Source organism: Tyto alba, unplaced genomic scaffold (genome assembly GCF_018691265.1).
Source record: "Tyto alba isolate M040663 unplaced genomic scaffold, T.alba_DEE_v4.0 Super-Scaffold_1000006, whole genome shotgun sequence".
In the NCBI taxonomy this organism is placed as follows: domain Eukaryota; kingdom Metazoa; phylum Chordata; class Aves; order Strigiformes; family Tytonidae; genus Tyto; species Tyto alba.
In genome coordinates this window covers 10,483,638-10,506,334 of record NW_024881272.1, presented here as the reverse complement: position 1 = coordinate 10,506,334, position 22,697 = coordinate 10,483,638, and the positions used below count along the sequence as shown (strand labels likewise).

Sequence of the window (22,697 nt, the reverse complement as noted above, 5' to 3'; positions counted from 1 at the left end):
ACAACAAAAAAACCCAAAACAAAACAAAACAAAACCTAAGCAATGCCTGAGGTGATGTTGTGGGTTTGCTAGTATTCAGATAAAGTAGAGTCAGTCTGCAGATCTTCATCAGTCAGGAAAAATGCTAGCAGCTTCTTAAGCTTTAAAACCCCAGAGGTTGTCAATCCTGTTACAAATTCTGTATGAAATATAAACAATCACTAGTCCTAAAAGCAAAGTTTGGGAAGCACATTTGGAATATGCTATGGGCCATATCTCATTTCCTTTCTGTGGCTGCCTGTTTTACATACCTCCTGGAATTTGAAGGGCCAGGTTCCTGATGGTGTGCTGCTCCACTAGTTTTCTTTTTTCAGGTTTTCTATTTCCCTCAATTGTCACTGAAACATGGGGAACCAAACAGCAACAAAACCCAACACATAACAGTGCTGAAAAGGAAAGCTACACCATGAGCTACAAAAAAATATCTCAAACTTGGCTGCAAACCTTTTCCTTTTAGATCTGTTACCTGTTTTTAATTGCTAAGTCCTGCGAAATACTCAGTATCATGGATGAGACACAGTAAAGATGCACTCTGCCATGTAGAGCTTACACAAGACTCATTTACCTACAGAAGTTTGTTCTTCAGGTATGTATAGTTCTATGACTAGATCAACTAATCTACTTTCCAAGGTGAGTATTTTTATCCTGCTATAGAATCACTTAATTTGATTTAACTTCCTAAATGATAAGAACATTTCTGTGTTTTCAAGATGGGCTGAGGGTGCTTTTCTTAGCCTGGGTTTTAAGGTTTTAGCCTTGATATGCTCACCTTAATACTTCTGGATCCCAGTTTTTTAGAGTGGTTAAGCATTGGTGACTTAATTTAAATTATGTTAGATGACTTCTGAGATTCTGGGTCCCAGTGCCTTGAAATGTGCTTTAGAAGTCATAGATACAGCAGAAAGTTGTGGCTACCTGCTCCCACCATCCTCCCTGCAGATTTTTGTTCAGTTCCATACTAGCACTGGCTCCACATTCAGTAATATACCATTTTATAGTATCAGCAGTTTTCTATTCACTGTTCCTTTTAAGAAAATAACCTGTTAATATAATACCACCTGTTTAGCAATGAGAAGGATTATGTACTTAAAATGTTCAGCTGAATAATACATACAAACAGGTGACATTTGACCTGCTCTGAGAATAGGCGACGTGCTCATTTAACGATTTTGAAAATGTTAAAATGGTGAGGTAGAAATTAAAATGTCATTTAAAAATATTTGTATTTAACTTATCTGATTCAGTCCTTTTCTACATTTTCCCCTTGGCATATTCAAACTGGGGGTCACGGTAGCAGTCTGACACTGCGGATACTTTGAACGATACACTGAACATTGTTGGCATTTCAGCCTAATTAGTTGCATCCTATTTTGTGATTTGTCTTTGGTCCTTTGGGTTGCTGGCCCAGGATTTTTTTTTAACCTTTTTTTTTATGCTCATCATTGTCTCATTTTAAATGTCAACAGACCAGTACTTGTGTAATTGTTTTTTTCCCCTTACTTCTTTTCTCCCCAATGTCAGAAAATTTGACAAACGATTTCTACATCTCAAGCAGGCTACATGAGAAAAATATACCCCAAGACTGAGTGACGAATGGGCTAATTTGGTCTTGAGCACAGCCACATTTTTCTGGCCAGTGGTCACTGTTACCCACAGTTTTGGACTGGAACGATCTGTTCTTGGGCTGGTTTAATTGTTTGTGCCAGCACTGGGCCACCCCTGCAAGGCAGATCAGCATCTTCTGTTCTGGGCTTATATCTCGTGCAAAAACCTGATAGAGCCTCTGTCTCCCTGCAGTCAGGTTGAACATAGACAACTTGTCTGGAATCCCTCTGAAAGAAAGTGCTTTGACACTGGGCTAGTTCAACCAGACATTGAGGTTTTGTACATTTAAGAATGAAAGTGTCAACCTGCTGATTTACTTTCAACAACACTGACTGGACATAATGGTGTGCCCAAGGAAATATTTAAATACCTGGAAGAGCTGGGGTCACCGACACCTGAGAGTGCTCTGTCAGAAAACAAGGAGGAAAAGCAGTACAGCTGCATGCTCTTCTGGTTTGCTTTTTTTCTGCTCTGTCATTGGGGTCTGAGCCAAGGTGACTCCTGTGTATCTTTCTTGGTCATTGCATCCAAGGCTTGAAATGGTGTTAAAGCAGAAGTGCTGTAGGCAGCCTGGAAAGAGAGCCTTGTGCTTTTTTGCTCAGTACTGCCTGGGCTCCTGGCTGCGGTACACGCAGGGTGCCCTGTCACCACTGGATGCACATGGCTTGTTATTCGGGCATCGTTTGCCTGCTTGCTGAGATGATTAGAAGCATCTAAAGCTGCATTTAATTGTTGAAGTTGTTTTACACTTGGAGCATAAATATGTGGAAACACCCCACACATCTTGCCTGCAGACTGATGCTTTTCTAATCTGCCTAAAGATTGTGAAATTACTTAGGGGTAACACCTGAAGTTCTGTTAATATCTTATACTAGCTTCATGGAAGATACTAAGTTATTTATTTTGTGGGACAGAAAGCAGCTATTTAACCCGAGGCTTCCCTGTGCTGCGACTACTTGTACATTATAAACATGCTGCGATGCAAATAGCGGTTTGTACAGGTGAAAAAGGCTCACAGCCCAAACGGTCACAAATAATTAAGATTGCTGTGCAGAGCCTGCCCTTTCAGTTTGCTCTCACTCCTCCAGTGCCTACGTTGCTGTCAGTGTTTCTGAATTTCTACTGCCAAGTAAAGTTTAGCGCAGGTGCCAAATGAAACTAAGTGGGTTTAGATTGGAAACACACATTTTTGTCATCACTAGTTATTACAATACATGCCAATGAAAATTGTGCTTTTGCTGAAACTACAGGTGAAATCTGAAAGGTCATACACAATATTGAGCTGAGAAAAATGTCATGCTTTAAACGGTGCCTTGAAGAGCATAAAACCAGATGAAGGTCTGTGTAGTTTTTCTCTGATCAAAAAAGATGATTTCAAGTCATGATTTGGACATGTCAGTCTTGCTGGTATTTGACAATGTTATGTGAATTGCTGGTAAATTTAATTGCTTTGCCAAGTGATTTCAGGGAAAAAAATTGCAGCCTGATAAAAACAGAAATTAAAAGCAACTTTTGTGAAACAAGTCAAAATATATCAAAGTTGCTGAAATTGGTTGCAGTATAAAATCTCCAATACATTTTTATCCCATAAATATCATTTGAATGAACCTAAACCTAGAAAAATCACAACTGAACTGAGAATTCTGTTTGGCCTTCAGGACTCTACCTGTGCCATGATTCATAATTTATACTCCAGCTTTTCGATGTGTAAGAGGCCTTCACACTTCATGGCATGCATTATAGATGGAGGAGTTTAGGTTAAAACATGCTTTTACTGTGAGGCGTAGGGTATCACCTGGTCTCCACATCAAATTCATGTGTGCAATTTAAACAAGACCTTAGTCTGCTCCCAATAAATACACACCAGATGTATCTTTTATAAATGTTAGGTTTTGCAGCATCTTGACACATGCCAGTAGTTTGAAGCCTGTGCATGCTTCAGTGGGGCATGAAAGCCTCGTCCATTCATTCAACTGTGACGTTTTGAAATAGACAAAATTTTAGTGTTGTCAGCTACTTGCTGTTCAAATTTATTGATTTACAACATCTAATCTGATGCTCTTTGTTTGAATTGTTTTCAGAGGTGTCAGTTTTCTTTAGCTGAGACATGATTGAATAGCACAGGAAAAAGAATTTGGCCAAAATGCTCTGATCCATGATTCCTGACGTTATGTGACATTACACTTGTAAAGTTTGTCCTGCACTGAGACATGCAGGAGACTTGGGGCTTACGTTAAATAAAACATAGTAGAAAAATTTTTGGCTGGGAGAAAGACTTAGCTGTTTCTTATCTGGAGACAAGCTTTCTGCTGTGGGACTTTATTATGGCCATTAAAAAAAGTGTATCAACTATGTTCTTTATTTAATACTGTAATTTAGATGTTGTTTATTATTAACTAGCATCTGTTTGAACAATAATCTCTAGCCTGACTTCAGACACAGAAAATGGCAGTAAGTTATGGTTTAGCTTCTTATTGACCAGAAAGCTGGATGGGCTAGATGCTTTCTTGATTCCTCAAGCATCAGGAGACAGGCATGAGTTTTGAAGGCATTGGAATAGAGAGAATTCCCCATCTGAGAGCCCTCTGCTGAGAATGGCCCATTGCATCTGGAAAACTAACATGGCATCAAAGCTGTAGGTCATACATTATAAAAACTTAAAATCTCAGTTGTACTGAACAGGAAAGTTAATGGTATTTTGTTGGAAGAAGTAAGAATTCTTGAGCAGCAGAGGCTGCTGGTGGCTGAGTTTGGTTGGTTAGATGCCAATTTGCAGAGACCATAATTTCAGCCCCAAAAGATTGTGTTCACCTACTGTCCTAGTTGTACCATTTCTTCAAAAATGATCTGTTCTTGCTAAGAGAATTTGTAGCAACCTGATAACCTTCATGACAGTCTTTCAGAGGGCTGGGGTGAGCTTGGGTGGCTCTTCCAAGATGGTCAGAGGACAGAGGTGTGAGAAAGGCAAATCTCAGCTGGGAAAGAGAGTTTGTGCAGAGTATAGGATGTGACCAGAAGTGAGGCAGAATGGGCTGCTCTCCCTTGCCTCAAAGCAGCTTCTTCCTGTTGTAGCAGTTTCTTCTAAGTACTGCCACTTTAATGCTCATTTTGGGAAGTCAGCTGCTAAAGTGGCCATCAAGGCAGAGTTGGGCATTGCTCGAAGAAGGCATGTGAAAGTGAAGGAATAGTGTTTCGTTTGTCTTAAGTCTGTTTTACCTGGGGGTGTCCTGAGGATGCAGTCGTGGCAAGCCGGGCTGGAGGGGAGCTTGCAGCGCAACCGCAAGCATCAGTATAGCTGAACTTCTCCGAGGGGACCCTCTCAGTTACAACTAGCTGATGCCTTGGGGACAATAGGACTCATGGTTTCTGAGGTTGATCTTTATTGAAAAGTAACAGAGAGACTTTTCAAGTGAACAGAAGGCCCCTTGTGAAAATGGGACATATTAAGTGAAGAAAGTTCTTACTGCTCTGCCATTTTTCTGCCTGCACTCGTTCACAGTGCTGGAAAGACAGCAGTAATTTAAAAAACAGAGCCTGTGATTCTCATCTTGTATAAATTAGCTCCAGTGAAGCTGTATTGATTCATACCACCTGGCACAAAACATGTCCCTTTGGTGGGCACAGAACAATCAGTCAACATGGACATAGTCAGAGAGTGGTGCAGATTGTGATGCTGAGGCTGGCAGCACCAAACACTGCACAAAGCACATTCATCTCATTTCCAAGTATGGAAAATATTTCTTGATCACTTGACTCCAAATAGCTAATTTGACTTTCTAAACTGCAAATATAGTTCTGGCCTGGGGATAATTTCCTTTGTGAACACATGACGAAAAAATCCCATAAAACAAAAAAATATACGTTGCATGTAGCTCGATATAATCCTTATTTATTGGTCATTTTGATCCTGTACACAGCAAAATAGTAATACGAGTACACCACCTAAGCTATAAACATACTATGTATATACAGAGAAGGAACAGTTAATTTTACATAAAATGAAGAAGGCACATAATGCAGTGACACACTATGATCATTTTGAGCTGGGAAAATTTCACCTGCAATATTTCTATTCTGCCTAGTGTAAATATTCCTGGGACTCTGAAGGTATTCTTCACCGTTTCACAGGCTGAATGTTATCTCTTTCCAAGAAAAAATGGAATGGACTGTGAAAGGGGAGTAAGTTGCTTCCTCCTTCCCCTGCTTCTGAGTATCTCCAGAGGGATTTGGTGCAGAGCAGATCACGTGCTCTAACTCAGCACCTTCTCTTTCTTTGTAGAAGGCTGTTAGACATGAAGAGAAAGTTTAAATGTGTAAGGTCTGGGAGCATATTGTGCATTTGTTTCTTTAATGGATAGATTGAAAGTGATCATGAATAAATGCTTTTACTTTCAGCTTTTGAGTCAAATAGTGAGATAGATTAAACAAATGTAATTCTGAAGTATTTTAAGTCTTCTGCGTGGAGATACCTCCATAGTAATGGTTTATCAGTGCTTTTTGGGAAAACAAAAGCCAATATCAATATATTTTTCCTTACAGCAGCACAAATGCTCTCCACAACTCTTAGATGTTATTGCTCCTCCCTGAATGTCTGTGCTTCTGTACACATTTTACTATACCCCTGGGCTGAGAAGCAGTAAATAGCTTGACATCTGCTCTATCAGTCCTAATCTGTGGTTTAAATTTCAGTAAAGATGGTATTAGACACTCTTTATAATGTATTCTCTTTTGTTTTAACTGTTGTTCCCTGGTTGAGATATGGCCCGGGAGGGTCAGTCTTCCTAACCATATGTTTCACGGTCACTATAGCATGTTAATATAGTGGCGGCTTTGGGACTTCTTCTGCTTCTCCAGGCTGCCATTGAGCTTTTCCAGCTGCAGCATCTGCCTCCCTGTCTTCTTTGGATGTTGCTTTGTTAACTCAGCTTTTCAGAAAGTGTATTTAGAACTGACATTTGTGCCTTTGGGGCCTTTTCTTGTTTGTTTCTTACAAGATCATAGAGTTTTGATTTCACATTTTAATCCCTATTTGCTATAAAGCATGCTCCCTTTAAGTCATCTTACACAGATCTACTAAAGTAGGTAATTTTCATTCCTGATTTACCATCATCCTTCCTCCCTTTCCTATGGCCTCACTGCTATGAAAGGCCAGCTTCACCCTTGCTGCAATCCAGTGTTTGCCTCCCCCTTTCTCAAGTATTATCCAGTTTCATTTCACTTTCTTCTCTCACTTTTGCATAAATTTTCACCACTCTTATTTTTATCTTTTCTACTCTACCAAGACTGACAGCAATCACAACTTACTCTAATCGTAGTTTAAAGGTTTTTCCCCTGCCTTCTGTCTCTTTGACTTACCTTCTACAAACCACACTTATATTTCACTGTAAGACTTTTCTCTTTGTTGTGCTTTTATGGGTGTCTTTTTAATTCTGTAGGAGCATATTCCTCCAGAGCTCTCTTTAGTCTGTATGAAAACTCTCCAGGCTTTCATCTTCTCTGCCTCTTCCTTCTTCTGTACATGTTCCTGGGTATCTTGCTCAGCCCTATAGGTGCTCTGTGTGGCAACACTTTCTCAAATATTTTATTACCTCTGTACAGATTGTTCTTCTACTGTCGTCAAAATTTCATCCAGAAACTCAAACCACTGAGAAGAGCAGGATTACTTTCCAGCCACTTCCTTATTCTTGCTCTAACTTTCACCGTGAACAATAATGCTTTCATTCAAGTTAGTTCTCCATGCCAACTGCCTCCATCTTCAGATGCTTTCTCTCTTCTGTCCTTTTTCTTTGAATCATATTATAATTTAGTCTGGAAGGGACCTACGACTGTCATCTAGTCCAACCTCCTGCTCAAAGAAGGGTGAACTTAAGTTAGATCTTTATAACCATCATATTGCTATTTCTGAAATGACTTAATTTATGTTTTTCTTTCTCCATCTCTGCTATTCACAGGGATCTCTATCAATTTTATTTCTCTTTTTAGCTCATTGACCAGAAATCCAAGAACATAAAGCAGGTGTGTGGAAACATCTTCTTTCCAACCACTTCACTAGTTCAATGCTGTTTCTGCTAATTGTGCCCGGTTCTTCGTGCTTCTAGATTACCCCTGGTTTTCAGAGCTCTCTGTCCCCAAGCCCTTCCCACCCTGCAGCCTTACAGCTCTTCTCCTCCACATACTTACTTTACTGCTTGCCCTCTGGTTATCATGGGTTTCTGTGTCTTTGCCTCCCTTGCCACTTTCTAGGCAGAGATGGCCTTGCCTTTGGGTCTCTCACAGCTTTTTTTGGGTGAGGCTTAAGCAATGTGTATAAGAATCTGCACAGAATCACTCCTGCTTCACTTGTGGTCTCTCATCCTCACACACTGTTCTTTGCTCTCTCATTTGTTTCTTTTTTCCAATATTTATGTATCTTCTAGAAAAGATCACACCTAACGAACTTCATGGTATTCTTTATTATGCCTTAACAGTGTCTCATAGGGCAAATGCTGGGGCAAACCAAGAGTTTCAGTTAAAAGGTATTACATCTATAATTACATAATCCCATGATTTGAAAAGATCTGCTCTGAATCTCTGCTATTTCTTATCTCACATAATATTTTTGGTAACTTCTTTTTCCATTCTTAGTTGTTATTTGAACTCTCTGGATTTAGGCTGCAGCTGTAGAAAAACAATTGCATTCAAAATAATAAGCTTCAGCAGTAAAGCTGTGAATTAGGCTAGAATAAAATCTGTTGTGCATTTTCACTGTGACTACATTCTGCTCTTTTAACTCAGCTTGAACCTTACCATCCACTCACATTTTCTGAAGTGCCTTGTTTTGAAAGATACCGGTAAGGACTGCAAAAAATCCAGAACGCACTTACTATCATAGTTACTTCTAATCATCTGATACAAAAATAAATGTGGGTGACATTGATCTTCAGCAATCTCTTAAGGGGTTCACTCAAAATGAATTATGAATTGATCATAATTAAAAAGATGAGTTAAACTCTTGGATACTGAGTCTGCATACTCTATTATGCAACTCCTGGAATAATCATCTGGGGTTTGATGTGTATATCTGGGATGTTTCACAACTGCAGGAACATGTAAACTGAACTGCAGGAAGAAAAAAATGCCATCATGGACTTTCTACTCTGTTGCCTCTTTATTGTGGGTTCAATTTGTGTGAGAGTAATGTTTATGCTTTAATTTCTTAACTACATGTCTGCTAAATTTTGTCTTTACATTTCAAATCACTCATTTGACCTGCGTGTATTTTTGGCACATCTTTTCCTGCTGCAAGAATGATCATTAAATCTCCTGTAGATTTTCAAATGTCTGTTTCATTACAAGATTTCTTCAAAACTTCTCCTGTTGTTCCAGTACATTTTATGCATGTGTTTCTTTCTCAACAGTTGCACAGTTGCAATCCTTTTGTTGCTGAGGTTTACAAGGTAGTTAAATGGGATTATCCCTGTTTTAAAAGATGAAAATCAGGGCATAAAATTTTGTTTGCCCATGATCGTATGAGACGTCTGAGCTCCAGGAGAAGCAACAAGTCTGTCGTAATTATTTCCAAGCCAGTGCTTTACCTGTAGGCTGCTCCTGCCTCTTTCTTTGTATTTTCCATTAGCTTTGGGAAAAGTTTTTGAGCGTGCTTTTTGGCAGCCAATATATGTTTTTAATGTGAGAAGCAATAGTTTTCTAAAATGGACCATCAGGTAATATTGTAATAAGAAAATGGCAGTAATGTGGATGCACAGAATTTGTTTAGAATGTTTAGATTCCATGTCTCCTGAAGGTCAGATTGTGTCTGCTTGATATTTTACAGCACAGTCTTTTATACTCAGAGGAATATGTGCTTTTGTGAAAATTGAAATTCTTTTCAGGAGAATGTGGAGGGGCAGCAGGTAAAATGAGAGAACTGGAGGAAAGAACACCAATTAAATTTGAAGCATTTATTTTGGAGAGTTTTCGCACAGGTTCCTTTTAATCCCTGATTAACAGATGAAAGTAGATATGCTGAGACACAGGTCTAGTACTAAACCCTTTGATAACAGAATTACAATGTCTTTGTTGAACAGGCTTATTTGATTTGTTTGCATCATCTTCTGCAGCAGTGATTGCTAGGCAAAGGAAAACACAAGCGAGAAGCAGTTACTCGTGTTGCATCCAAGACAGGCACTTACATGTATCCCAGGAGCCTTTACTGTCTGTAATGCCTACTGCTGATTATCAAGGCTGGAGTTTCTAGTGCAAATAAAAATTGTCCTTGGAGAGGTTGGTCCAACACAATGATAAATGGCATTGATTCACTTAAATGTTAAGAGAATTTTATTGTTATTGAACTTAAAAAGAAAACACTGAAAATATTGAAAGCCCAAAGTCATTGCAATCTTTATAATGAGTATTCCTGGTATCGGAATGAAAATTAATGTATCTAACATATGTACACTGTCCCCTTTCGGCTGTATTCCAGGACAGAGGAGCGCTTTTTTTCTAAATCAGTCTTTCCATCGGTGGTGGCTGCACCATGTTCCACATCTCTACCCGGGACCCCTCCTTCTCCTGCCGGCTGGGGCTGTAGGTCCCTTGAGTTGCTCGTTTATTGGCAGTGATGACTGAAACCACAACTGCCAAGAAGAGGATCAATAACAAGGCCAGCGTTACTGAGCCAATGGAGGTGAATATGTTCGAGATCAAGTCAGTTGTCAACTGGAAGGATTGAAATAATTGCAATATAATTTACGTCAACAGAATACTGAGACACACTTGAACTACCATGGAAGGAAAACAAACCCGTCATATGGCTAGGGCTTTGCAATGACTAGCTACTGCAGAAGCACCGTTTTTTGGTAGAGAAGTACAATAACCCCTCCAGATTTTGTTCTTTGGACTCTTCAGAAAACTACACGCATGGTGCTGGATATTGGATATTTGATATAGAAGGCAAAGCTGGATGAATTTCACGCAATGGACCAATTCATGTGATGGCTTCCTTTCTGCTGAAAATAACCTGTGAGTTAATATGTCTGCAGACTGTAGTATTAATTCAGAAATTTTTTGTTTAATCACTTTAAATAATTATCCCTATTTTGGTTATGAACACATTTGGTTATTGCTAGTCTTTGTTACTGCAAATTAAACGAGCTATTTTGACTGGATAAATATTCACATTTTTGTTTCTCTTGCTCGAGGAGTCAAGCTTATGTGGATACTTGTACTTATATATAGAAAATGTGCTTACTGTAAATATTTTTATAAAATGTATTATTTCTACAAGCGTTTCTGCCAGTAAACTTTTCTACTGGCATGTTTTCGTGAAGTAAGTGTATAGAGGCTGCACCAGAGTGCAACTAAAATCTATTCAGTGAGAAACTAATCAGAATATTTTCACAAATATGTTTTAAAATATTCATCCAGCTCTTCTTCTACATAGAGGCTTTGTAGCTGCATCTACAGAAACACAAGCAGTACAGTACAGGATGAATGTACGGATGCTCTGATTTTTTTTTTTTTTTCTGTTTTCATGTGGCACTGGGAAATGTGATAATGTCAGAAGGCACAGTGTGCATAAACAAATCTGCCAGTTGAAAAGCTTTAGACCAGAGAAATTTTATAGCTGGTAGATGAATGTTTTATACACATCTATGTGCTTTTATGTGTAAAAAATGCTTATGGTGAGGTAAGCCAATGAAGTGATGTAGTTAGTGTCGAAGTGGTCACTGCGGACAGAATGACCCTAGCAGGAATTGAACTTCTGGGCAGATTCTGCCATCCATCATCTTTTGATTTGTATTATGAGTGACAGTTGAACTGCCACAGATAAATGTGTGCTTGAGGCTGAACTTTCAAATCCCAAAATATTTAGAAACAGAAAACAGCAGGTCAAAGCCCATTTGCCAGTTAGATACTGCATGTTACAGAATATTTTAGTGACCTGCTTACTCATCTTTTCTAAGGAAGTGCAATTACAGTCCTGAGAATGATGGCAGTTTTGCATTCAGCGATGGATGTACTGTAAGTGGATTCTATTGCTGTGCATACATTGCTTGGGCTCATGCTTTTGCAAAACAATGCCAGAGGGAAAATGTTGAAACAATCTTTCCTCTATTTTTTTCTCTCCACCTCCACCCTGATGTAAAATGTCCTACTGTAATAATAAAAGCCGGTTTGGCTCAGGGATTCTCTCTAGGGGGATGCATGACCAGCTAGGTTATTTTACTCTGTCCTTGACGGCTACATATATGGTTCCTATGATTTTAAAAACATTTTTTCCAATAGAATAATCTAGTGCAGGTAACAGACCACGTGACTGCAACCCTAAAACAAGGTGGCATGAAAAATGTTGATCCATTAAATTGGATTGGGAAAGTCATTTAATCTTTAGATGGTGTTACAGATATATTTGAGACCTTATTCTTCCTCTGTACTGTGTTAGACTATATGACCCTTGTTCCTCTTGTCTCAGAGAGGTTGAAAATTTTTAATGTAATTTTTATTCTCAGAAGCTGTCTTTTATTTCCATTGTCTGATCTGGGAAACCAAGCACTGAGATAGTCTAAGCAAACTCTTTCCCTGGGGTTGAACAGGACATTTGTGAAAGAAATTCACTACCATGGGCAAATGGATGCTGTTGCCTGGTCTCTGGTATGTGAAATTTCTGAACATATTCTCCTGTTTTCCAGTCCATGCACTTTCCACTCCTGTTGTAAGTATGCCTATATCTACGAAGACATTTTAATTTATGATAACTTTCAAATTGATTTTATTTCTTAAAGAAAAATTTTATGAAAAGGAATTGGGGAGAAAAAAACCCTGTAACTTCTTAAAATGCAGTCACATATCTAAACATCATTCTCAAGGTTAAATCATTATTGAAATCATCATCAGGGCTTTTTTTTTTTGTTCTGTAATAGTAACTAATTACAGAAATCTTACCCAAAGCACATCTTAGCAATTCACTGCACATTTTGCTCCAATTCTTGTTTCTGTTCAGTAAGTATTATTCATTCACTGGATTTGGTTTGGTTAACCAGTGACTTGAAAAAAATACTGAAAATTGCCCATATTGCCTGTATCTGTGTTGGACAAAACACTTCCTCTTGAGCCAGTATGTAAAAAAAGTTACCCACTGATTAAAATCTAAAGATCTGGATTTTTTACCATGATCAGATACTTTATTTCCGTGTTTATGTTGCTTCTAATTTCTAAATATGAAAAAAAAATTGCCTTTATGTCATCTTTTTGTGGAGGTTCTATTGATCAAAAAAAATTATCTACTCTTCAAGTGCTGTCCCTTGGTTTGTTAGTCCAGAGATCACTGCCTACATTTCCAATATAGGTAGCCCCCTTAGCAGTAGCACTGAACTGATATTAAAAGTTGCCAGAAGGCTCTGCAGTCTGGTCCCATCAAAATCAGCTACTTCTTTAGTGATTAATGGTTGAACAGCTAAATTAATTTGCAAATCAACTGCCTGATCTGGAAAAAAAAATGAAAAATCTAAAAAGTTCTGTCTCTCGTCATCTCACTCTGTTCATTGCAGTATTTGGTGATGATGATAGACTGAAATAATTGTAACTCGTAATCCTGAAAAGAAAAAAGACTGAGCAATATTTTAAGAAACATAGTGCTGCTGAGACAACGAAAAAAGAGGTTTTCTGTTACTGACCCTTCTGTGTATTTTGCATAATGGTAGGGAGTGGGCTTTAAAAAAACAGTTTGAACGTAAAGGCCCTATATCACGGCTTCAGGCTGTTCTGGTAAGCCCTTCCCTGTTGCTTCCACCATAGATGAATCTAGGCTATGAAGCTCACCCATGTTTTGAAGAGCAGAGCCACTCTGACCGCCGTAGGCCTGCTCATGCATGTAGCTGCTTATCTGGGCGTTCACAGCCACGTAGCAGATCACCCGTGGCTGCAAATCTGTGGGTGTCTGGAGGTGCTGGGTGGTGAGCAGTGCACAGCTGATGTCACCTTGATTAGACCACCACACTACAGCATCACTTTTTAGCTTCATATCACACAGGCTGCTATTTGCTTCCCCACGTTAGCTTGTTAAGATCTCATTATTGAATTGGCTGCTTGGGAGACGGCTACTTGCTATGAATGCATAATTTTTTGGTGTGTTTATCACAAAGCTATGGCAGAGTCCCACACAAGAGGTGTTCTGTGGCCTAGAGCTTCAAAAGCAGAAGGGGAAAGCTCTGGAAAGGAAAGGACAAAGCAAGGCATACTTCATTTTGTTTCAGCACAAACAGAAAAAGCCACAGGACAGCTGGAAATTTATGAAAAGAAACAAGTCGCTGAATTTTAAAATTTTAAAGACTGTTGTTGTCAGGGAAGCCTATGAGACCCCCATACACTGTGACAGCCTTTCAGAAATAATTCTTGCTAATAAATACCACGTGCTATAATAAATATCACAAGCTATTTCTGAATGTAACTTCAACACTGCTTATGAATAACTAAATAGATGTAGGATAACTGAAGGAGGGTTAATTTACTGACTGGGCAATACCTTCTAGATTTTCATTATGCTTTGAGCAGGAGCTTGGACTGGGAGGCTCTGAATTATTTTATGAGCCCGTTTAAAAGGTAGCCAGTGACAGAATAGTTGTGAGAGTTCCCCTGCCCCTAATATACAGTAGCTGTCAGTAAAAGCTGTATCCTTAATGGTAATGGATGCTGATGGCAAGATGATGTCATGTGCCATGGTAATACCAACAAAATGAAGTCTGCTAACATTAGAAGGCCAATCTGCTTCTTGCTAAGATATTTTATATAGCATGTTCTATTTATATGTCTTTGTATGTCAGCTGGAGCAAGATGAACTTATTTTGACAAAATTAAAAATAAAAGGAAGAATTAAAATATTCTTGAATTTAGTTTTCTTATAGTGAATAGCTTCATCTGCAAAGACAGGAGGAAACAAACAAACAAAAATTTTCTGCCTTTTTTAAAACAAACTCTTGGCTTTTCACAAGTGATTTCATTTCAAAGTCGATTAATATTTTAGTCTTTTAAAATTATTAAATAAATATAATTTATTGAAGTAAATTGACTGTTCTGCCTTGGTTCCTTGATTTGCTCTGCAGATGAACAGTTTGGATAAGGAAAGCCCAAATTCACAAGTCAAATCGCAGTAACATTTATCAATCCAGTATATGTATGCTTGTCTTTAAACAAGCCATCTTCCAAACAGTTGTTTTATGAGAAGAACATTAGGGATTTGCTATATATGAACATTTTCATGTGCGCCAAATATCAAAGGCAAGTGGAATATCACAAGGGAGTCAGCAAAATACATAGGGCCTCTTCCTCTTGTGTGTTTCACATCAGCATGACTTAGCTGATCTAGTCCTGCTTTATGTCAGTACGGGGGATGAGAATTATGGCCACAGGCACTAAGGGCTGAGCCAGATCAGGGAGAGAGAAGAGCAAGCTGCCACGCCAGCGGAGAAATCGCTGTAGGTGTAAGAGAAGTAACATGAGCTTCCTTAAGACACTACTACCCAGGCATGAGTTTTGTGTGGGAAAGTGGGGCCTGGACCAAGGGTGTGTGTCTCTGGGATGAGAAAGGTATAACATGCTCTGAAAGCAGAAGCACACCTCTGTTGCTGGGCATTAAGAACTAATCAGCCTTCATGTCAGCACTCGCATAGAAATGTGCCTGTTTCTGTATGCCTGGCAAGACAAAGACATCAACACAAGCTTTAAAACACAGGGATTGCCAAACCCCGGAGAATTCCCTTCTCTGCCACATGCGGGGCTTTCTGGGAATTCTGCAGCTGCTCATGTGCACTGGAGCTTTCGCTGGCAAAGTCTCTGGATCCCGAGTCCTGACACCACTCCCAAGGTTATCACTTCATTCATGGTAAGAACATATGATCCACACCATCCAGATTTACTGCCCCCAAATCAAAACCATTTGCTGTAGTAATGAGAGATGATTGGCTTGAGTGGTCCTAATCCATGTTAGAATTACTTTGAACGGTTTGGGGGCATAGAGGGATAATATTGAGCAGCCAAAGAAAAGCCATTAACTTGGTTAAAAAGCCCATAGATATGCTGAGTTTATTTCATTGGGGATTTACAACCATCTTATCAGAATTTTTTTCTGTTCAAGGTTGAATTCAAATAAGAATCCCAGTAGTTCAAGAAGAAATCCGGTCAGTCATACACACATCAATTATAGTGAGATACATTGATAACCTCAGCTTGTGGGACTACAGTTTATTTTCAACAGTAGTAAAGTGGCCATAAATCTATGGATTGACTTTGTTCCTATAAAAGTACCTTAAATGAGTGGCACATGAAGTCCCTTTTTCTTTGATTTTTTTTTTATTCACCTTCACAAGCAAGTACCTATTGTTCTCCCTCATGTCATCTGTAAAAATTAGCTGCCCTGCTTGTGATAAACACTGGCCACCAGGTCCCAAGGGCTGCATTGACCTAGATACTGGGCCACTGCATTGAACCAATATTCCATTTTGGACTCATTTAAAGAGAGAAGATTCATGTCCAGCTGAGCCAAACACTGCAGAGACCACTGGAAATGGCAAACTATTTTTAACATCCTATATACATCATCTATTTCCTTTAAGTGCTTTATCCTCTTTATGCTTTATCCTGGTTTCCTATTTCATGCTGTTGTCCATGTGGGCACTCATCTATGTTGAGTGTGTCTATACACAGTTACAGTTTTGGTACTTGAATAATTTATCCATTTCTACTTTGGTACCTGTGGCAACAAAGGAGGCAGCACTTAGTGTCTGTGGTGCACCTTAGCTGATTTTCCACCATTATAGCACCAGTGAGGCCACCAACTCCTTTGCCATCTGCACACCTTACAATTCCTCAATTTATCTTGTGGACTTCAAAAGTGCATTTTTTTATGGCAGTCACATTGCATATCCATTCTTGTCTCTGCGTGTGAAGGAAGTCATTCCTGAAAGGCGTGATATTTGCTGTTCTTTAAACCTGGTGAAAAACTGTTTGAATTCTCTGAAATTGAGAAGCAGAGAGCAAGAGGAAAAAAAATGGGCCTACAAAGATTGCTCTTTTTTCTCTCTCGTTTTGCTTCCTTAATGAACAAGAACAAGACCAGTTTGTAAGAGGAACAGATTCAGACTTAAAGTCCAGTACCTGATGAAGGTCTCCGTGGCCTAAAGATGTGACTGCTTCCCCCTGCAATCAGCCAGCCCATGGCTCCAGTTCAGGCTGGCCTGTAGTTGCCACATACTGGCTCTGGTGCTGGTCACAGCTAGCTTTGTCTCCTGCATGCCAGGTGACACCCCAAGGTAAGTGTGACTGTTTTTCTCTCCACATCTTGAGAACTTCTCCTTCTGACACCATGTCATCCTGTCGTCACTCTCCTATCTCTGTAGTCCTCTGAAAATCTATCTATACCACGTATAGAGTTGTAGATAATCTTAAATTTTCACCATTGCCATTGCTGCTTCTGCCATCAGCCTCCAAGGTGTTTTCCTAGAAAAAACAATCCTATTGCTGGAGAGCCTGAATGAGACCCTGCATCCTGTATGTACCTCTATGGACATTGAAGACAAAACTTAGGTGACTACTTCTGATGTGTGCAGAAGATACACAGTATAATATGTATATATAGGCAGCTCACCTTTAAAAAGAATGTTTGTAAGTAATCTGCTTTTTTTTTTTTATTTATTTCTCTATTTTCTGGTGGGCATTATTGTCTGAACATTGTCTTAAAATATCTCTGAAGAAATTACATTCACCTCTATCTAAGATGCTTTTTTTTTCATAAAATGTAGTTTGGATAGTTTGTCTTAGTTGAAATATGACAGTTTGAATGAATTTCTTCCTGGAAAATGTCAACTTTTAGTTGTCTGACAGTTCTTGAAATCAAAGCACAAATGTAGAGAGAATTAGTGTTAGCAGCTACAATGATAAATTGATCACCTGGTGGACCAGTTATAGATCAGAAAAATGCAGTCTTTACTACTAAGGAAGAATTACATGTCTGGTGTCCTGTGAAAAAATGAAGAAGGTGGAGATGATTGAAGTCTAGGATTTAACTGGGCCTGCAAAGAAAGTGCCTCATTAAGAAATTCTGACAGCCTCCCTCCTTACACATGAAGTCACACTGTTGTGACACTACAGAAGTTAAAGAGGAAGTTTGTTCTAATTACAGTGGAGCAAGACATTGGAGATTGGGGATAGAGCTCTGTGAATTGTTGCAACTAAATTGTAAAGCAGACTTCAGTTAAACAAGCGTGTTATTCACATTAGTCTTGATCTTCCACTCAGATCAGCATACAGAAACCTCCTCCTCCTCACATTAGGCTGCAGAACCATTCCTGGATCACTTGGAAACAGTACTGTGTTTAAATCAAAACAATTTGCCCCCTCTCAGTTTTAGTACTTGCAGTAATGTTCACCTTGGGTAGCCTTCTATTTACAATATTAGCCTTTTGGCCGAGTAGCTTTCCAGACTCAGAAACTCACTTTTAGAAAATAATCTTTAAAGACCATGCTACATACAATAACTATAACTTCTTTAACTACTTGTAGTACAGATGTCTGACTTATATTAACTCTTTAATGGAAGTGGCCAAGACATGAAAACAGTGGTATTTAGTGGGTATGAGACGGTCTGTGTAGGCAGAAGTAATATTTCTTGGGTTTGGCCACTGTGCTTTATGTGAGCTCAGCTATAGACCCAAAAAAGCCAGAAGTACATAAGAAGCCCCTTAAAATCTCCATCAGATATTTTGCTGGATCAGTATCTCCCAGGACAGAGTATTAAATGCCTTTTTTGTCAGACAGCAGAGAGTTGGTTATACACAGAGAAGTGATTTGGCTGGCAGTTTGGGAGGTAAGCTCTCATTAAGCTGTGGGCTTTGGGAAGACTCCTTGATAGTATTTCTGTAGCAACTGCCAGTTCTAATTTTGTAAGTGTGTTCCAGGTCTTTTTAAGATCATCTTGGTGGTACAGCACAGATTAAATGTGCAGCTCCAATGTGTTGTTATGAGATGCCTTTTAAAATTCTATTGACAGCCTCTGGTGTAGGAACTTCACCATCTGCTGCAATCTGAAAGGATAAGGGGGAAAATTTATAGCTGGTTCAAATACAGGCAAAACCATGCTGAGGAGGAGTTTGTCCCATAGCTGCTAAATCTCAGACTGGACAAATGTTTTAGTAAAGGTGTCAGTCTCTGGGGTATAACATCCCTTTCCAGTTTGGGAAATGCTTTGGGGTATCATATAGAATTATTTTTGTACATGGATAACAGTTCAGTGTATCAGGTGGTGTTTCTCCATAGGGGATAACGGCATTACAGCTTTGAGACAGCAGATTCTCTATGAATAAATCTAGGTGGTGGATAAAAGCCTTATCAGGCAAGCATCTTGCAGGATGGAATGGATGATATTTAAAAACAAAAGGCTATCGCTGTAAACAGTATCTTTCTGTCATTGCTCTGCATATAGCTGGGTTGAGTTTATTGTATCACAGTAGAAATGACTTTGGAAGAACATGCAGTAGGGACCTTTTGAGGAAGTCTCCTGTTGCTATGGAAGAGTGAAGTGGGTGGGAGAGGGTCAGCAGGTTAAACCCAAAAGCAGTAGAATAGGAAAAAATGCTAGTGCTGAATATGAGAGCAGGACAGTTCCCGAGGAAAAGAGGTGAAGAGAGACAGAGTGAAATAGTTAATAAGAACAATGAATTTCAAATCTGCTCTCTTCATTGATTGCATAGGTGTTGAGCAGACCAACATGTGAAGGATGATGTTATAGCATTCAAGATGGGGCTGATGGGAATGACAGTGTTTGGATAATAGAATGGGGTAGAAAGTGATAACATAGGCTGTCAACAGCTATGTCAGGGGTGAAACAAAAACATTTTTAATGCAAACTTCTGATTTTCTGAATTTTGCACATATTCTCTCTCTCTCTCTCATTATAGATTCCATTTTTTTCTGTATTAGGGGGGAAAAAAAGAGAAACTTTGCTGAGGTATTTGCAGTCTGGAAGCACAAAGCCCATCTAAGTGAATACCTGCATGTAGTTTCTCCTCACTAATCTATTTCCATGCGCATTGTTTTCACTAGGCATGATTCCCCCCCTGTTCTGCATTATCGATCTGAATTAACATTAATGGAGTTGGACAATCTGAATAGTGGGCACAGAACTGGTTGCTCAAAATTTCACTTTCCAGCACACAACTGTTGAGGTTAAAGATCTCTTCCTTAGTCAGTGATGCTAGTGGTAGATATTCTTTTATTTCTGTAATCAGATCTTGGTGAACAGCACTAAGTACCCAACAAAGACTAGCCTCACATACAGATGTAGCCACCTTTTGTGGGCTCTGCTCCCTGACTGTGATGTGAAGCAGGATTCTCTATCTCCCCTGGGTCTTGGTTCTCCACAAGAATTGGTGCAACCTGTGCTGAAACTGTCAGTCTTGCCTCTTCCCATTTTTTTTGGGGAAAAAGAAACTACTCTGTCCAGTGGTGTGTAGTGTGTAGGTCAGCGGTGTATGGTACAGCAGAGACAGAGTTATGATTCCTGTTTTGTTTTTTAATTGCCAGACACTTTCTAATCCTACTTCTCTGCTAATCAGCTAAGCTTACAATCTCAAAACTGTTCCATTAAATTCTTCTCCCTGTTTGCTGCTCAGCTCCTGCAAAACAGCCATGTGTTGCTACCTAGCATTAATATTATGCTGGCAAGCGGTGATGAAGTAAGCTATTTGCCTGTTTCACACTGTCAGACAACAAGGTATCAAGTCAACAGCTAGCCTTTGTTGGGTGCAGCACTTTGATTGCAGCCATCTCATGCTTCCAACTGTAAATATTAATGATATAAGATAGACCTTTATTGGCTACATAATACTTGCCTTAGCACGCTACATGGCACTGTCGTGTTACTTAGCTAATTGTACTACTTGATAAAAATTTTGAGTATGTTTTTATCCTACTGGCTTTTTTTCCTAGCAGAAAGTTGATTAGAGACAACAAACATCATTATGTTTCAGCCTCAGGAAAGACTTTGGAGGAGATCCATACATGAAAATTGTAAATGGAAAAAAAAGTCTCTAAAACTCTATGTCAATAATTGCTCCTTGAAACGTTTCATTCTTGATTTAGACCTTTGATTTGTTGGTGAAGTTATTTTTTCTTATGGCTTTTTTTTTTTTTTTTTTTAGTGTACATCCATCTTGTTGATATGAGCGTGTCTCTACCCGTGAACCTTACCTCTCTACTCAGGGATTCTTGGATCAAGTATTGCATACCTAATATAGTATCTAGTCATTCTATTAATATTGCTGGTATTCAAGAGGTTTGCATCTGAATGTGATTTGAATTAAACCAATTGCTTTTTGAATATCTGTTGAAGACACAAGTGGTTTATGAAGTCTCTTTTTTTGTTGTAGCCAGCACAGTACATGAGAAAATGTGCCTAAAAATACATTGGCAATTTCTCTTAACTTTCTACTCCATGCGTTTACCTTACTGCCACCTAAAGATAACTAACAGAAAGTACATTGTACTTCAGATTAGAGAGATTTAATCTAACATGCTATGAAGTAATGGCAGCCTTGTCAGTGTCTTTCTTTTAAGAAGATTTCCCACACATTTAGAAGACTTTCTTGAAGATCATAATTTGTAGAGATAGGAAGAAAAATCTGCTGCCTCAGCTCACTGAATTTATCTCTGGTCCTCCAAGGCAAGGCATATTGACTATGAGTGCAACTCAGTCCTGTTTCTAGCCAGATGATTAATTTAGATATGGGGGCTCTTCAATACAGGCTGAAAGTAGTATTTTCTACAGTGCATGGAGTCAGGTCAAAATTCACCTCTATCTGAAGGTGTAAGCTATTTCTGATACAACCCTCCTTTTGATTCCACCTTTCCCAGATACCAGAGTTTTCCTCTGTTGAACAGGCACCCTAAGCGGTTCTTCCTTCTCAGTTCCATCTTTGATGCCTTGATTCTTAAAGAGTATCTTTCAGTTTAGAGATCATCTTTAAAGCAGGCCAATATCCTTTTGTCAGAGAGGGAAACTGAAGTGTGAAATAAAGACACAATTAATTTATCATCAGTTAGGCAACGCATGGTGGAAACAGTAATTGAATTTAATCTTTTCATACTGCCTAAACACCGCCTGCACCAGTACCTGCGATCAGTCTCTAGTAGTTGTATCAGGTCAGGGCAGCCTTGCCCAGGCTCTAACACTCCAGTTGAGAATGAGGACTAGCAAGCTCTGGTTTAGGATTTACCCCTCAATCTCCATCTTTGGAAGTCTGTCACTTACTTGGTGTTTTTACCGTTGCTAGTACACTGAGGCATGAAGCCCTGGGCAAGAAAACTTGAGTCTGATGGGTAGTCTTTAATAGAAGTGTTGCAGTCAGGCCTTTTTGCTGTATGAGATTTCCTTTCTGGAGTGAAGTAGGGCATTCTCTACTGTTTAAACTGCAAGAATATGGCAATTACACTGGTAATAAATTATTTATATGCAGCTATTATGGGCTTACAGTCTGAATTTAAGCTAAATTTGCATGTCCACATCAACTGACCTGTTATGTATTGTCAGAGCATGAGGGCAGATGCTCTTCCCAGGCTGGCTGGTCAGTCACTTCTGTCAGGCAAATACCCTTGAGTGCAGTCCTCACTCCACTGTGCTGGTGCCCGAGGGCTCAGCTCCACTGCCTGTGGGACTATTATAGATTAAAGGCTGCTGAAGGGTCTTGCTTTGCTTTGATTTTGAATAGTGTCAGATACTGAAAGGATTTGGCTCCATCACTCTCATTACTTGTAATGCATCAAACCACTGATGACCCATTTTTTTAAGCACCTGGCTGAAGCTGTGTTGCAATGTTTGGAGATAGTTCATCCTCTGCCAAAAATGCCATTCTGAAGTCCCACCAACCTGACACTTGGCTTGTTCACTGTCTTTACTTTTTATACCACATATAAGCTACTTAATTGAACTAATAAGTTAAATAGTGATTTCCAAGATGTTTCTTGATGGCTCTGAGTAACTATTCTGACTGATACAGGCATGCTTCCTTAAAATATTCCCAATCTCA

At 39.2% G+C, this 22,697-nt stretch overlaps 1 protein-coding gene across 5 annotated transcripts in view; it reads right to left on the bottom strand.

Moving 5' to 3' along the window:
- Positions 1 to 22,697, bottom strand: part of CRB1 (crumbs cell polarity complex component 1) — a 128,264-nt gene that overhangs the window by 13,034 nt on the left and 92,533 nt on the right. For 2 of the 5 annotated variants that reach the window (XM_033000652.2, XM_033000651.2), the window contains exon 12: positions 5,535 to 10,341. The exons of 1 other annotated variant lie outside the window; for it this stretch is intronic. In XM_033000652.2, coding sequence (XP_032856543.1) covers positions 10,126 to 10,341 — 216 coding nt within the window. In that variant the 3' untranslated portion in view covers positions 5,535 to 10,125. Of the gene's footprint in view, positions 1 to 5,534; positions 10,342 to 22,697 lie in introns of those variants that run through there. 2 more of the 5 variants (XM_033000653.2, XM_033000654.2) reach the window with 1 other exon arrangement.